The 16,889-nt window shown below is 34.5% G+C and overlaps 4 protein-coding genes across 5 annotated transcripts; all 4 read right to left on the reverse strand.

The window, feature by feature from the left end:
- Positions 1 to 2,347: 2,347 nt before the first annotated feature.
- On the reverse strand, positions 2,348 to 4,726 carry LOC105642580 (putative galacturonosyltransferase-like 7). Of its 2 annotated transcripts, none has more exons than XM_012227448.4 (2): positions 3,091 to 4,726; positions 2,348 to 2,773 (listed from the first exon to the last, which is right to left on the reverse strand). In XM_012227448.4, exon 1 carries the CDS (start codon positions 4,202 to 4,204, stop codon positions 3,113 to 3,115), a length of 1,092 nt encoding a protein of 363 aa, XP_012082838.1. In that variant the 5' UTR covers positions 4,205 to 4,726; the 3' UTR covers positions 2,348 to 2,773; positions 3,091 to 3,112. The 2 variants fall into 2 exon arrangements, with proteins under 2 accessions (XP_012082838.1, XP_012082840.1); XM_012227450.4 differs by having other exon boundaries at positions 2,348 to 2,797.
- A 6,640-nt stretch (positions 4,727 to 11,366) lies between these two features.
- On the reverse strand, positions 11,367 to 12,232 carry LOC105642581 (uncharacterized). Its single transcript, XM_012227453.4, has one exon. The coding sequence runs from the start codon at positions 11,980 to 11,982 to the stop codon at positions 11,530 to 11,532; it is 453 nt and encodes a 150-aa protein (XP_012082843.1). The 5' UTR covers positions 11,983 to 12,232; the 3' UTR covers positions 11,367 to 11,529.
- A 1,722-nt stretch (positions 12,233 to 13,954) lies between these two features.
- On the reverse strand, positions 13,955 to 14,904 carry LOC105642582 (histone H1). Its single transcript, XM_012227454.4, has 2 exons — positions 14,670 to 14,904; positions 13,955 to 14,596 (listed from the first exon to the last, which is right to left on the reverse strand). Exons 1-2 carry the CDS (start codon positions 14,763 to 14,765, stop codon positions 14,126 to 14,128), a joined length of 567 nt encoding a protein of 188 aa, XP_012082844.1. The 5' UTR covers positions 14,766 to 14,904; the 3' UTR covers positions 13,955 to 14,125.
- An 884-nt stretch (positions 14,905 to 15,788) lies between these two features.
- Positions 15,789 to 16,687, reverse strand: LOC105643302 (uncharacterized). The gene has a single exon (XM_012228407.4). The coding sequence runs from the start codon at positions 16,563 to 16,565 to the stop codon at positions 16,029 to 16,031; it is 537 nt and encodes a 178-aa protein (XP_012083797.1). The 5' UTR covers positions 16,566 to 16,687; the 3' UTR covers positions 15,789 to 16,028.
- Between the last annotated feature and the right edge of the window lie 202 nt (positions 16,688 to 16,889).

The raw sequence follows: 16,889 nt of genomic DNA on the forward strand, positions 1-16,889 counted from the left end.
CGGAAAAATGGACATCCAATATAAGATTAGACCAACAAAATGAATGAAGGTACAGTGTTATAATATAAGATTAGACAGTCAGCTCCTAAAAATTTGCTACCTTAACCTGCACCTTTCTAAATGTGTTTTGGATTCATTTTCTAGCAAAAATAATGCTTCATTTGTTAAATAGTCTTTTCAAGTGGTCCTATCCATAAGGAACATTCAACATTGCTTTTGTCCCACTTCTCCCCTCTACTTGCTTCTATAGCCCACATGCTTTTGCCTGTCAATTGCTTAGTTGTCTTTTTGATGTTTACAATTTTCACCTTAAGAAATAGTTAAGAGTAACTCAACTGGCATATGGAAAATGCGCAATTAAAAATTTACCCCTAGAACTTAAAATGATTGCAGCAACATGAATTTTGACTGGTTTAACTACCAGACTACCATGATTAGGCTAAAATATGGTGCCTAATCATCCAAGGCTGACTACTAAACTGTATGTCCCACTTGATAGAAACAGCTTGCTGCCTTGTGTAAGCAAATGTTTTATATGTAGCGAACCGTACATACCAAAATATAGCAGAGAACAAATCGTGGTCCTTTTTACCTGCGTATTGTTTCTCATATAAACCCAAATGTCTGTTTGTTTTTGGCAGTAAATGGTGTCGAGTTATTTTAGGTATCAATGACCGAATGATGTTTGGGTTGCACTTGCTAGCAACTCGTACCAAGTTCCTTGAAGGTCTGAAACTCCCAATTTGATGTGTTAGGATTCTGTTTCATTCTTGTTGGTCTAAAACAATCAAGCTGCTTGGAATTTGCTCAAATAATACTATTTCAGGGCTTGCTGTTGCACTGGTTTAATGTTGTGTTCAAAATCCTAGCATCCTGGACAGACACTTTCATGCGATGGGACCAATTACCCTCTTAAATCAGTTTTATGTTGTACGTTAGATGAGCTGTAAGACTTCTGCATAAAGAAAACCATATCTAATTGTAAGTAATTGATCCATTATTTAAAAATAAACAAATCAATCTCCTTAATTAGGATTTTTCACTATTTTTATTATTTGATTATTTTATTTGATTAATTAACCAATCCTCTTATAAAAAGGCTTAAACGATGAGCGGAAAAACGCCGAGAAAATCATCAGAAAACGGCATATCATCGTGTGCAATTCCATATACATGAGTAACCGACTCTCTCCAGATAAGGGGGACGGGGAAAAGGGCATGAAAGCAATGACGTGTGCAGTGGGTCCACCGAGACCGCGAATTAAACGAATGATTTCAAATAGTTGTGTTACAGGGGATGATTACCCCGTTGTTACATTCCAGAACTATCTAACCTTACCAAATGATTAAATTTTTATTTTTCTTGTATAAGATTACAATTATTGGCGGAGACAAACAAAATCTGTCAAGTTCAGATCCATCTTTTTTATGATTTCTGTTGCTTAGTCCTAATCAATTTTTCCTATAAAGTTAATTAATTAATTTCATCTGACGTTTAAGAAACAGCTAAAACAAAAACAAGCCGCCAGCACATAGAGAGGTAAAACCTAAAAATCACATGATAAATAATTTCTAGATATTTTTGTACAGAAAAAATGAAATTAAAATACAATCTAATCCCATCCCATGATGGAATAAACTAAAACCACACGTAGCAAATGTCCACGTGTGATGCCAGGGCAGAAGGAATCGGTCCCTAGTTCTATTATGGACACTTCCTACGCAACAATTGAATTATGGGTCCCCTTCGATTCCAAAATTAAGTTTTGATTCTTCTTAAAATAATAATAGTATTATCTTCATCTCAAAATAAAAATTTATAAATGTGAATTTGAATTCAATTGTTAGATATCAATATATAAAAAAAATATATATTAAATAAGATTTCAGGATAACTTATATTAATTTCTACATCATTTTCTAATTGTAATCACAGCGGGATAACCTAAAATTATAGATGCGATCCCGCAGATTTACCAGAAAAACAAACATGCGAAGCTGAACCTAATGAAAATAGGATGCCACCGAAATCTGCAAAGGACAGGATATGAGGTGGTTCACAAACCTCCCACCGCTGCCACCCCCATAATATAATCTGATAAATCTTCAACTTTGCTACCATTATCACCTCTTTAGTCTTTAGTTTAGATTCTTCCAATGCCTTAACTCTCCTGTATAGTTCTTTTTGGTCTTTTGGGGCCACGCATTTGGCCATTACACAACCCACATGTGACTTCGCCCACTCCAACGTTTGCTCATTCCCCTCCATCTACAATTTGTATATATTTCTTTTTGTTTTTTTAATTCTTCTAGTTATAATGGCGTGCAAAAAGCAAATAGGGTCGTATTGTAATAATGTATAGCGAACATAGAATTTCCCAATGCTTAAATAGTAAGCACTCGACTGTACCACATAATACAGATGGGTCTGGCCTACCATTTTTTTGTACAAAAAGAAAAAACAAAATCAATGCTACCTAATTAAAAACGAGGAACGAACACCCCGAAAGCCTAAAAAACAAGTTAACCGACACCAACCGAGATGTTAGTAATTTACAATTGCCAATTGCAACGACATTAGTAATTTAACGAGACTAAAAAGTGCAATTTGGTCATTTCAAAAATTATCTCCACGCTCCAACGTCACTGTTCTCACATGTACAGTACAGTCTGTTGTGGTCTGTCTCTCGCCCCCTCTTCCCTCCATTGAAGGATGATTATCCTTTCCTCCTATTAACAGAGCAGCTGTGTTTGGCCTTAATTGCTAATTTAACTGTGATATCAAATCCAATAAGCACTGCACTTTATTAAATTGAATATCCCTTGTTGTTTTATTTCATTTTATTTCCAGAGACAGAAATAACAAAAAAATAGAATAAAATACAAATACAAATCTCCTGACAGAAATGATTTGATATTATAGCTAAAAAAATGAAAATAAAGAAAAATCGGTGAGGTCTAGTAAGAAGAAGAAGAAGAAGAAGACACAAAAATAATCAAATGGCAAAATAAGAAATTAAAGAACCAAAAAGGAAAAAAAATAAAATAAAAAAGAAGATTAGTGACAAAACAGTCCTGAAGGGAATTTACCGGCGGCGACTACTCCTGTGATTCAATGCGAGTGTCCGTACAAATCGTATGGTGCCCATAGTGCATCGAGTGGGCATGGTTGCTTCGAGTCGATCCTGAGCCAGGGCTTTCCGCTACCGGACCAATGGAGGAGGCTAACAGGACCCGGGTGTAGGTCACGACAGCTGCCCCTCACATTATCACCACCTAATCCGTGCTGGTTCCACCGGTGCTCTATCGGCGCCACGTGTCCCGCAAAAACCAACAGGAAAGGCGGTAGTGACCCTAGCTCATAGATCCGATCACTCTTTTGAATCTCCATCCACCTCTCAATCCGTTTTGTGTATCCGACCCGTCTCCACTTTACCAGATCTATCACCATTACGCCAGTGTTGAAGTAACACGGTTTCCGACCGCTGAAAGTACCGGAAAATCGTTTGTTTGACCAGAAACTCCCCGTGAAATATTTGGTAAAGTTTGCGTGGCAGTATTCCGGGGCACCGATTGTTCTAGAACCCAAGTTTGTAGTCCACAGCTTTGCAATATCATCAACCACAACTAAATCAGAGTCCAAGTAAATCACCCTGCGAACGCAGGGCTCTAATAGATCAGCCATGTAATTCCTCGCGTAATTGAGGGGCTGTTCAAGGGCTTGCCTCACGGAAGTGGAGATCAGATTCCGCACAATCTCTGGATCAAAGTAATACACCTTAAACTTCAGTTGAGGGAAAGTAGATCGCACTAGGGGTTCCAAATTGGTCTCTGAGACCAAAAAATGAAAGAAAACACTCTCTGGACACAATGAATGTTGCAATATAGAGTGAACGGCAGCGATTGAACCACGGAGATACTCGACATCAAGTGTAATCGCAACGTGTACCAAGGAAGGATCGCAGAGACCCGTTCTCCCTGAGATTCGATTGTCGGTGAAGCCACATTTCTCGGCATTGCGAAATACGGAAGCTTTTCGAAAGGAGAATCGTTCTGACGAATCGTCAGCCTTATAACTCAAGTGGCCGTCGAGGTGAGACGATCGGATGGCCTCGGCAGGAGGGAAGGATTGGAGAGAAGGTGAAAGGATGATCATGACCATTGCTGCGGAGAAAAAGCCTGAGAATCTCATAATCCAAAGCATTTTTCCACGGTAATTCCCTCTCCTCTTCTTTTTCTTTGATTTGAAATCAACGCGATCTGGCAGGACAGAGAAAAGAGAAGATCGAAGGAACGCTAGGGTTCCTTTAAGGTCTGCCAGAGTGAACTTTGGTGATGTGAAATGCGGAAATTAGAAATTTTTTTTTTTAAAAAAAAAAAGATAGAATCGATCTTTTTGTGTGTTTCGAAGTAGAATTGTCGTGGGAACGAAGCGACCTTCAAGGAGAGAGAAAACAGAAAGAATCCATTAAACCAAACCAGGGCACAGAATAAGGCCCCGGTGCTACAGTGCGCTCTACTCACCCCACCGGTCTCTCTCCGTCTCCCTACTTGCACTCTATCTCTCGGTATTGGCCTGTAGAAGAAGGTATAGAAGCAGAAGAGAGAAACAAGTGGAGACTGGAGAGAGAAGGGATTTTGTGTTTCCTTTCCTTGTGTTTTCCACCATAGAAATCCCCCACGGCCAGAAAACAAATTAGTATAATTTAGAGTAATTTTTTAAATTTAATAAAAAAAAACCTGAAATTGGAAATATAAAAATCTATTTTAGTAGTATTCGATTTTTATTTCCTTCGCATTGATTAACATGATTAGGAGAGGGGAAGAACCAGCTGTCCTTGTCTTCTTTTACAATTACAATTGCGTCCTCAAACTAGCACTTAGTACCAACTCTTGTACTTTTACTGTATATTGTATATTGTACATAGTATATACATACCCATTGCCTTCTAGTCTACACCTGAAATACAATTTGGTAATCTTCTATATTATTATAATTATTTGGCAAAAAGTATTTTTCAAGTCCCTGAGTTTATCTTGTTTTTTTTTATTAAGCTATTTTTTTTTTTTTTTTTTTTCATGTTGAGGCTTTAAACTTTTATTTTTGTTAAGTTTAAAATCTTATTTAGGTAATGAATCGTACAGCCATTACTTAATGAAATTAGATCTTCTTCGATTGACAGAAGAAAGACAGGGGTAAAAAAAAAAAAAAAAGAGGAATTTAACATTATTCTCTTTTAGTTTTGATTTTATTTGTTTTTATTTGGGTTTCAGATGGAAATTGAGGTTTTTATATACCACATTATTGTTTGTTAATCTAATTTTACTGTCAGTAACTTTGGTTTCTGTTTTTTCCTAGTTAAATGAAGAATTAATAATAAGAATAATCAATAAATTTAGGAGTTTACACGTGTAATTAACTAATTTTGAACTAAATTGGTATGTTAGCGTCTTTGCGATTTGGTTAAATATTAAATTGGAAGGCTATCGAGTTGTTGTAATGAGAAATAATAAAATTCCCCTGTGGCCTTTTGGCCTTTGGGAAAGTTGCGATGGAAGGATGGATGAGGCATCAACATCATATCACATACTATTAGCTTAATAAAGGAGTGTTTGGCCTGCTCCAATGATTGTGTTACACTTATACCTAAAAGTGGTCTTCACTGGCCTCTTTGCAATGTTGGCTTTTGCTTTTTGGGGCTAGAGAATAGAGCAACTTATTTCACCGGCAAATAAACTAATCCTGATCAAGCTCTTTTTTTTTTTTTTTTTCTTTCTTTCTTTCTTTAATCCCAGTGATGGAAAAGCTTTGTACTTTTCATGTTCTTCATATATGTGATTTTGATTTGGATCTCCAATAAATGGATTATGCACGAAAATTGCTAAAATTATTAACGTCCAAACCTTAATTTCTTATCGCTTAAATAAAATTTTATCTTAATAAAGGAACCTGGAAATTGTTTTTCAGTTTCATCCTTCTCCCCCACTTTCTATTGCTCTTCTTACTAGTTTCCCATTTAGCAGTCATTGTTAATTTGCAATACATAAATAAATAAAATGATCCTGTAGAGGTAAAAAAAAAAAAAAAAAAAGCTATGAACTACTAGCGTTCTTTTTATATTTTGACAATTTTCACAAATATACATGTGAAGGCGAGAGAGTATATTCGTTTTTACATATCATCACATATATCATTTAGCCAAGAAAATAATGTTATATATTCTTTAATTTATATATAGAGAGAAAGAGCTTATAAAATTGAAAGTGTATATATATATATATATAAAGAGGCAACTTGCCCCTTTTGCATAAAACGTTAACTTGCAGTAATCCCACTTGCAGATCAGAACTGGCAAACGAAACGTTCAAAGAAGATTTCACTTTGGATTATACTTAATCACAAACTTTTCAAGTAATTAAGAAAAAAAAAAAGAAAAGAAATAAAGAAACGTAGCCAGCTCTTTAACAGGTGAAACCATGTGAATGATACCCTGCCAATTAAAACCGTGACCAAAATCATTGACGCAGCGAATCAGCAATGCATGTTCCCTCATCCCATCCCTGCACCCTGCTGTTTGGACTATTTTAAGCGCATCAAAATGATAAAATAAATTATGTATCATGGACGTCTTTCCTTGGTAGACATACATGTTTGTCATTCTACTAGTCGGGTCGGGTCCCGCAGAATCTTTTGGACCCCACGCTAGTACTCTTTGTCATTTTACGTTAATGTAAAAATCTAAAATTGTACAATAATCGAGACGGAAAAGGCGAAAAGGAGCAGAGAAAATCCAGGGTAAACTGTAAACTCGTCAGAAAACATCAGGAGCGACTGAATGAGAAGGTAGTGTAGACCAGCTGTTTAAGTCAAACCAATAAGTGGGTAACACGTGGCTTCATCTTTACCAATTGTGTCATGTCCCATTTACGGAGTGCAGGCGTACGGTGCATCAGCAAGTTCTGATCATCACAGCTATGGCTATGCATTACATAATTATTAGACCTTGTGAAGCGTGTTCCTCGGTGATAACATTTTCTTTACCAGTCCGTACACTTCCCACAGCCTGGCTTCCACCCTCCCATTTATGGATCGGATCCGATCCGACCTCCATTGAAGGATCCAAGTATGCTCCATCACGTTGACATTCTGTCCATATCAAAAACAGAGTTTAGTTTACATTTCAGGAAAAGTTTTAGAAAGGCGCCGCGCCTTCAACTAAATTCCCCTGACTTGACTTTCGTTATCTATCAGGTATTTCTGAAAAAATATAAGTGCTTCAATTCGATTTGTGCATTCATGTTGGATATGAACCCATCAACTATTGTGTATTCATTATTATCAACTACATTCGTTCATATTTGAACTTTTTTTTTTTTTCCCCTAAAAATTTGTAAGTATTTAAGTATTTACAGTGTTCAGTCGTATTATCTTTTTCCAGATGAATGGAATTTTAATTTTTTTTATTAAAAATTTCAAATTATCAAGGTGAAATATATGGAACGCAGGTTAGAATTCTCAGATTGTCATGATGAGAAAAGTGACCAAAAATGAAAATGTACTGCATTACCTCACAGAGAGGTCGGTGACTCTATTATCACATCAATGACTTTATCCGACGGTTGCAATTCGTCACAAAAGCCTGAATGAACCATGGCGGACATTCGACTCTCTCAGATGCCATTACATACCAAGGAAGTGGAAAATCATTGTACTTCTTTTCAGACAATTGAAAATGTTATATGCGGATGACGGTTGATTGGATAACGACCTTTTTTTTATCTTTTTGAGAAATTATCAAACAAAAATGAAATAACATTATTTGAATTTACGATATAAACATTTTTTTATAAATAAATATATAATGAAATGAGTAACTTATTGATTTGGGGTTCAAGTAGCGGCGGCCGGTCGGCGTCAGATTATAGACGTTAATTGGGGCAGCCGGTAGCACCTAGAGAGTGGTTTAAAGATTGACTAGCAAAGAAGAGCTCAATTTTCAAAACCAAATCCTTTTCTCTACTTGTTTACCGTTTAGCCGTTGGGTGGTCAGTTTTATGCCTTACCTACATACCATTGACTTCTTCCTTCTCGATTGGAAGAACAATCGATCAAACAATTATGTTTTACATTTTTTTTTTCTTATTTCTAATAACCTGCAATTTTACTCATTTCACCAAAATCTGTTTATATATAGGTTAGATTGAAATTTATATCACTGAAACATAATAAACTGCAATAAAGAATAGGATAATAGAATTGAAAATCCCATCATCATAATCAATCAACTAAAAATAAGTAATAATTTAATTTAATATTTTCAATATGTAATTCATAATATACTAGTGAGAAAGAAATTAAAAATGGAAGATTATATTGGTTTTGCTTTCTAATTTCTGGAACAAACAGGTTTGTTGAAGGTAGAAACACGTAGCTGTTGTATATATGCAAGTGACGTATTTGGTTAAATCTAACGTATACTTGATGGGCTTCACCCTCGGCTTTCTTAGATATCAATTTTCAGATTTCTTCTTCAACTCATGTACTGATGTGGACTTTACTCCTACCTGAATCGACTAAGCTACAGTCCATTAACAGTTGAAGCATATTTTAAACAATTTATTTTTATTTATTTATTTTGTTTAAATAGACCATATATATGTATATATTTTTTAGTTTATACTTATGGTTTTTCATTATATAATATATAATATAAATAAAAGTTAATCCTTTTATATTGGTTAGACATGTGCATCATATCCACGGAAAGAATGGGAAGACTTGGAAAGCCAGTCTAGAAAAGAATAGCATATACTCCTGTGCTTAATGGCCAAAGAAAGTTCTAAAGTTATAAAATTGACTGAATAACTTTTTTCATTATAATTAATTTATATTATCAATATTTTATTTGCTAACAGTCATTATCGCTTATTATAATTATTATTTTTATATATATTAAGCTTCCCTAACAACAACCTAACAGCCTCCTTCAACCAACGCGATTATTTGCTACATGTGTATGTATAACCTCCCATTACCATGTATGTATAAATATTAACACACACACACACACACACACACACACACACACACACACACACACACACACACACACACACGTATATACATATATATATTTGACTATTGGAGAAGGGGTTAAAATTGAATTTATTATCAGGTCGTATATGCACTTTTAAGTAGACTATATCTTAGTGTGTAACATACATATATATTTGGGACTTCAAACAATTGACACCTACACAATGTAGAGCAAAATAGTAAATTAAAAGCTTCATGCTTGTTTCGTTGCTAATATGAAACCCTCTAAAAGTTTTTAATTTTATGGAAGGAAAATACATTTTGAATTGAAAGCCTAATGATATTTTAAACTAATAAAATAATTTAAATTAGAGTGAGTCTGAGAATCAACTTTTAATTGAAAAATCGAATTATATTTATTTTTTATGGTTATTCTTAAAATTAGTATCAATTTTTAATGTTAATAATGTAACTATTATTATTGAATGTAAATGCCTGTAAAATAAGGAAACTATCCAAAAATCATACTAAAATAAGCGTGAACAAAATAAAAAAGGTTTAAAAAAAATTTAATATTTTGTCCAAATTTTAACAAATCAAAAGGCATTAAAAAATAATTCTTAGAGAGCAAAAACAATAAGACGTAAAAAAACTGAATTTTTGGTTTAAAAATAACACGCTAGAACAAATTTGCTAATTCAAAGGCTAGAGGGATCGGATTATTGCTTAAAATAACAGGCCCATTGGACATTTTTCTACAATGGTGGGTTCGGAATTGGATTCAAAAGCCAAGCCCTAAAGTGAACTGCGATAAATATGGGCCCTCATTTAGGTCAGGCCTTATTTAAATGGATATGGTCACCAAATTGCGACTTTCTTGGATAAGTACTGCATCGTTGTCATCCGCTGCTGACCACCTCTACTGGACAATGGATAGGTCAGCCCTCACTTCTTGTTCTACACAGAAGTTCCTATCAACTTCCTAATATGATGATGAGAGGAATTTGAGATTTCCATTCAGGGAATGAATGGACAATACATATTCCTTTATTACCCTTTGCATAAGGTCAATGGTTGAAACTGTTTTGGGTCAAAAAAAAATAAAAAAAAAAAAAAAAAAGATGATGCTTTCGTAGTTAAATTTTGTCAAATTCAATTATGACTGAACAGTTGGGTAATTTTGGTGGGTATATAAATAATAAAGTTGAAGAAGTGATGACTGCTCATAGACCAAACGACCAAGATTTTGGAGAGACGGTGCTCAGAAGGCACTCGGAGTTCTCTATTTTACAAATTAATTATCAGTATATCACCTAATAATTCTATTAGATCAGCTAAATTTGATATTGACAATCTTGGTTTTAAAGAATAAAAAATTTAAAACAGGGGATGGGTATAAATTATAATTGCTGTGAAAAACGACAAAGAAAGAATCTAAATCTTCTTCAAGCATATTTCTGAGTGTGTGTGTCGCAAGAAAGTAGAATTTAGAGTGAAAAATAGGTTGATGAGTCAAATCTGATGTGCTGACTAAACTTAAGTAATAAGTATTAAATATTAATACTATATAACAAGAAAAATCCAATAATATAAATCACATATCATTTCTTTACAATCAACACAACAGTAGTTTCATTCCATTCTCACATTTTAACTCTCAAAATTTATCGAATTTTCCTCGTTAAATCTTTAAACTTTTATTAATCAATATTAAATCTTCAATAATTATTTCAGTAAAAATTAAATTTTAAATTAAACGGTAAATTCAAATAATTAAATATTAACATGACAAGTAGAAAATCGGTACAGAGATTAATGTAAATAAACAATATATATATATATATATATACCAACACACCGACCCGACGAGCTAGGAAGGGCAGCACGTGTAGACCTTACCTTACCTGCCAACTTGATAGCATTGTATAATAAATGGTAATAAATTTGTTCAGCTGAAGCACGAAGCACGCATGTTCTCTTTTTCACTTCTAAGAAGACTTATTTAGAACTAGAGCGGTTAATTGTAAGCTAAACCAACGGCAGAAGCTATGAAAATACACATGCTTAGCATATTCCTCTTAACATTTTCTCTTGATTTGACCCCATAACTAATTAATTACTATTAATTTCTTTCTTCTTTTTTTTTCGCAACAAAAATTAGAATTTCAAATCCATCAGCTTAGCATCTGTTGAAAGTTGAAACTTCATCCTCCCAAATGGGATGATCAGAAATCAGAAATCAAACAGTGGTTTTATGGAATGGACCCAGTCTATATGATTCTATCTGAGGATTTTTTTTTTTTTTTATTTGAAAAATCTTAAAAGCTGCTTACTGCCAAGATGAAGATTCTAATTGCTTGCTAGAATTACAATTCTATTTGAGAACTGAATGTTGAAAAAGAAAAAAAAAAAAAAACAGAACATTAATTCCTTGCGGCAATTTTTGACCCCAATTTATTTGCTCATAAATATACTGTAATTAACAACACTAATTATGATTCTACTATAGCAGGAAGTCTAGGCACGGAGCCAAACCTGGGTGCTTCGCGGGCCACCAACTGACCCTGCGCCATCATTAACGACTTGTAGATCTCAATGATCATCCTCTCATCATACTCTTTGACTGGCCGTTTTCCAAAAGTAGCAAGGCCATCCCCTGCTCCGCCACCGTATCCAGCTCCAATCACGCGCGAGTTAGCAAATCCCATCATCATCTTAACGTAAGCGTCGCGAAGCCAAACGAAGAACTTTCTAGGAGAAGACATTTTAAAGATTTTAAGCTTAGGTTTGATCTTGATCCGCCATACCCTCCTCTTTTTCTGGAGGGTTGAACCCAACTCCACCGTGTTCTGTCGTCTCCGGGTCGATTCATTTAACCTCTCGTAGCCTCTCCTCCTCCAATAGCGTCTGACCTTAGTGTACATAGCGGTAGAAACACCCTCCATGGATCTACTGGTGGTTTGGCTTGTTTTCAAGAGAAGAAGAGGAATCGAGGCGGGTAGATGAGAATTGATAAATTGGGTCTTAGATGAAAGAAAATAAATGAGGCATGATAAGCTAAATCAATACCTGTAGTATATTTTTAATTTATATAATATATAAGTAGATTACTCTAAGATAAATAGATGGCATGGGAGGGATGGAGGTGAGCTATAATTTATTTATTAATGGGACGGAACAGAGAGAGCGGCATTCATAAATGAGATTGGCTATTTGCTACCTACTTGCATTCTTTAATGGTATTGCATGCCTTTCTACATGGCACGTGCCAGATACAATGTACATTGACCGTCGGATTTTATCTTTCCCTAAATTAACGACTGTGATTAGTGGAGGTTAACCATTACTCATTCTTAAGATGGGATTAGCACGTCTGTGTGATCGAGACACATGATCTGCTCGACATTTGAAAAAAATGGTATACTACTAACAAGATATTGGTTTCCTGCATTCCGTTGGCCAGCCAAGCAAGCAATTTTAATGTATGTAAAAGCAAGATATTGTTTCAATAAATTTTATGTATATATTATTTAATATTTATAAACTTATTCCACTATATAAATTTTTTTTTGTCTATATTAAATTAAAATAATTTTAATCGTTAAAAACAAAGAAAAAAATATCAAAATACCTTAATATATCGTCTAAAGGGTTAATTCTCGCGTTCTCAAACTTGAAATGGCCTCTGAATTCTTGAATTATAATATCATACCCATTCCTTTTTTATATGCTTTTAATTTACTATGTTACCTTTTTTAATAAAAAAAAATTAATGTGGAGAAATTTGTTAGAATTTGATAAAAAAAATATTTAATAGAGGAGAATGAGAGTAGGAAAAGGAAACCTTGTTTGGCTTATTACCAAATTCTATAAAATGGGTAGACATGCAGGAGTAGTGTTTGATATAGGAAAAATAATAGGACTCACGCCTAATTTGATCACCTTGCATGCATCAAAATATAAGAAAAGGGTGCAACTTTCTTGACCTTTTTCTACTTAATTGGAAATCTAATCTCATATGGCCGAAAATGGAATTAGAGATACATTAATTTGTCTCCACTTATCATTTTCATTGCCTTTTAAATGAAGTTTGATCGAACAAACTATTTAAATAATGTAAAATAATATTACAGACTACGTAATAGAGAAGTCACTCTTTTATAATTAAATAGGTGAAAATTTGTGTTTGATAGAATTTGAACTCGAGACCTACTATATTATTTTTATAAGTAAAAAACCAATGAAACCACACTTTGTTAACACAAACTGATTTTGTTTGGCTAACACAAAGTAAAAATTATCAAATTCTGGATTTTATTTTATTTTATTTTTATAAAGAAAACACAGGCCGGCTAATTACTATGAAATAAACATAGAACCTCTTGATGTTGCTGAAGTCAAATGATAATAATGAAGCTTAAATATTGCAGAAAAAGGAGGGGAATCCTAGGTACCTATTACTATTATTTGTGCTTGGCAAATTGCTTTCCCACTCAAAAAATCCAGACAAAAACAAAATATGTGAAAGTGTTTTAGATTTGTCACATTCATCTCTTTGTACCAACTACCCAATTTTTAGATGGTATTAATTGCACTTTTTTTTTTCCCATTTTTTGCAAACTTCCAACTTGAAAAGGGTAGCCTAAACACTTCAAGCCATGAATGAAACACCATCAATATCACTAGATTGAGACATCGAAACCCCCCATAATTTCTATATCCTATTTTCTTCCAACCATATTTTCTGGCATTTATTTAAATTTTGACAACATTTTATTCATATTTTGGCTCTTTACATAGTTAAATTAAAATGATAATTTGGTAACTTTCAAATTAAAAATGACTAATCAATGTATAACTTGTTTGACTCCAAAATATAAAATTAATATTTTTTTTTTTTAGAAAAAAAAAAAGAAAGATCATCAATTAATTAGATTATATTTGTATTTTAAAGATAGAATTGTCAATTACCACATTTTAATTAAGAACAGCATAAAAAAGGTCTTTGCATTAAAAAGAAAAAGGAAAAACTTAACCCAGGCCAAGAACCAAAAAGAACCAACCTAATATCCACCGATCCATCAAACATCACCTTCTAGCCTTTGGATTCTGTTTCTTCTTAAGCACTTCAGGTGTTTTCACCTGACTCAGTCTCTTCATCTTTTCAGTCTTTCCATCTTTCTTGGGCTTCTTGAGAACCTCAGGGGTCTTAACCTGACCAAGTCTTTTAGTCTTGGATCCCTTCTCTGGAATATTAATCTTTTTTGCATTCTTTTCTTTAGGAGCCAGTGAAGGCTTCTTCTTGGCGTCAGATTTTGATTTCTGGGTAGTGGAGGTTTCTTTGATGGCCAACTTTAGCTTCTCAGTGGAAGAAATTTTGTAGGAATGTTTGATCCTAACGAGTCTTTCAGATTTTACGAACTTCTTTAGTTGTACCGAAAGCAGTTTCTTGAAATTTGAAGGCAAAACAGTTTGGTACTTTTCTTCTATCAACTTTGCGATTGCAGGCTGACTTGATCCGTTTCTCTCTTTCAACGCCAATATAGCTTCACTTATCATCTGTAATTGTTAAAAGAAAAATAAATTAAAAACTTTGATTATTTGAAAAGAGAAAATTGGAAACGAAGAATACCTCAAAGTAAGGAGGGTGGTGGAGAACAGGGGGGGAGTTGGTGGTCTTTTTGTTATCCTTCTTCTTCGTAGCAGTAGCAACTGTTCCTTTCGCCATTTTTTTGGTGAGAGACACAGAGAAAGGTGAAAGATCAAGAGAAGGACGAAGAGGAAAGTGAAATATTTTGTATTGGAATGAGTAAGAGATTTTCTTTTTCAATTTCAAATTTTGTTTAGGCGCGGAGAGTAGAAATAACAGTGGTGAATAACTGAATATAGAACGTGAGAGATAGACGCTGACGTTTCGTGATTGGCCAAAATGACGTGAAGGCTGCCGGCCCAATATGAATGTTGATGGGCGAAAGCCCAAGAGCCCAAACTGAAGTGGGCGGTATCCACTATACATATGCACACAATACATGAAGAGAATAAATATGGAAATTATGTATAAAATTATTAAATATCGAAATTATTTGCAAACCCCATGAATTTAATCAATTAAAATATAATTACATATCTAAAAAAAAAAAGAAGATACACTGATGATTAAAAAATCTGGTAATTTTTTTTAATATTATAAGACAAACATTCATTTTTAGCTATTAATTTCAATAATGAAATGAAAATGTATATATCTATAGTAATTTTTGTGTGTATCTTGGCCGTAAGCATGTTCTTCCATGTACCCATATCCCAGTATTATAATGTTGACTTTTAATTTTCTCTTTTCACAATTTGGAGAAAGCAAATAAAATATAGGAAAAGAGCAACCCAAAGCGATTAGTCATGTGCAAGAGCATAATTTTCATATCTCCAAGTAGACATTACCTTCCTTTACTAATAAAAAAGCACATGCCATGATCTGTAGTGGACTACAGAGGCGCTGAATTCGCCTAATCTTTCCTTTCCTCCACCGACTTTTCCCTATTAGAAGCTTCTCTTGGCCTTTTTACTCCTTAAAGCAAGCTGGAAAAGCTATTCTCTCTCTCTCCTTTTTCTGACTTTATCCATTTTTTAAACAAAGTTCCAATCATTTCCAACTAATAACGTTAACAACGTTAACTGATGGTGACAATTGCATTAATTGTTAAACAACTGAGAGGCTTGAAGTAGGAAAGATAACTAATTAATCTGCTAACAATGATCGGAACGGAAAATGTTATAAAATTTTGTATGAATTTGACAAATCATGACAATGAAGAATACATCAAGAATCAAGAGAAAACATTACAATATGAGTGGCTTTGAAGAGATATTTCTTTGATCATCTTCAAGCTTTATTTCTTCTCCTCTATATCTTTCCTATATCATAAACTCTAACAAAAAAATTTTATTTTCTACACAACCAAAAGACTTAAACAGTTATTATTTGTAATCATTTTCAGTAGGAGAATATAAAAGAAACAAAAAGAAAAATGGAAAGCGCAATTGGAAAATGCATCTCCAAGCGGGCAGATTGAGAAGCAAAAGAAGATGGCGGAGGATTATAATAATAAAACGGAAAATAAGGAAGTATTGGGTTTGGCGGCGGTGGAGCTGCATAGTTCCCGTAGTTTGGTGGCGGATAAAATTCGCCAGAATCGCCACTATTCTCAGGTGGAGGCGGAGATGAGTAAATGTAGGTAGGCTCTGATGGCGGCGGGGGCGGGGAGTAGTAATATGTACCTGAACTAGGCGTTACAGGTGGCGGCGGACAGTCAGAGACAACAGCTGGTGGTGGTGGTGAAGGAGGTGGCGGGCATTCAGAGACTGGAGGAGGTGGCGGCGGTGGTAGGGGTTGACATGGATTGTCACAGGCGGAGCACATTGTGCATGATATTTGGTCTTTGGACGAGGTTGGTGTTATTGTTGATGCGGTTAATGAGAAGTTGACAAGAAAGAGAATGAAAACTGAGAATAGGGTTTCTGAGTTTCCCATTTGGAATTATGAATTGACGGAGGAGAAGGAACTGTTTGATCAAAATTTCGGAGAGGGAGTATGGGAAAGGTGAAACCAGTGGAGAGCAGAGAGAAGAGGACAAATGATGATTTTAGTAATAGGGAAGCAGTGGGCCCATGTGCATTGGTGATTGGACTATCCCATGTTTTGTCTTCTACGTCACCATTATCAAAGAAGATGAAAAAAAAATTTAAAAATTAAAAACCATTGTTCTAGATGAAACTTGTAGACGAAGATAGCAGTCGCTTTGCTCATTCAGCAGTCAAGTTACCTCGTAACTAATGGGCCAGGCCATTCTTATTG

This window comes from Jatropha curcas, chromosome 5 (assembly GCF_041381405.1).
Source record: "Jatropha curcas cultivar XTBG-Jc1 chromosome 5, XTBG_Jcur_1.0, whole genome shotgun sequence".
NCBI classification, from domain to species: Eukaryota; Viridiplantae; Streptophyta; class Magnoliopsida; order Malpighiales; family Euphorbiaceae; genus Jatropha; species Jatropha curcas.

Coding starts and splice junctions, on each gene's coding strand:
- LOC105642580 (XM_012227448.4), bottom strand. CDS start 4,204: ATGCTTTGGATTATGAGATTCTCAGGCTTTTTCTCCGCAGCAATGGTC.
- LOC105642581 (XM_012227453.4), bottom strand. CDS start 11,982: ATGGAGGGTGTTTCTACCGCTATGTACACTAAGGTCAGACGCTATTGG.
- LOC105642582 (XM_012227454.4), bottom strand. CDS start 14,765: ATGGCGAAAGGAACAGTTGCTACTGCTACGAAGAAGAAGGATAACAAA. Junction 14,597..14,669: donor ACCACCCTCCTTACTTTGAG/GTATTCTTCGTT, acceptor TAACAATTACAG/ATGATAAGTGAAGCTATATT.
- LOC105643302 (XM_012228407.4), bottom strand. CDS start 16,565: ATGGGAAACTCAGAAACCCTATTCTCAGTTTTCATTCTCTTTCTTGTC.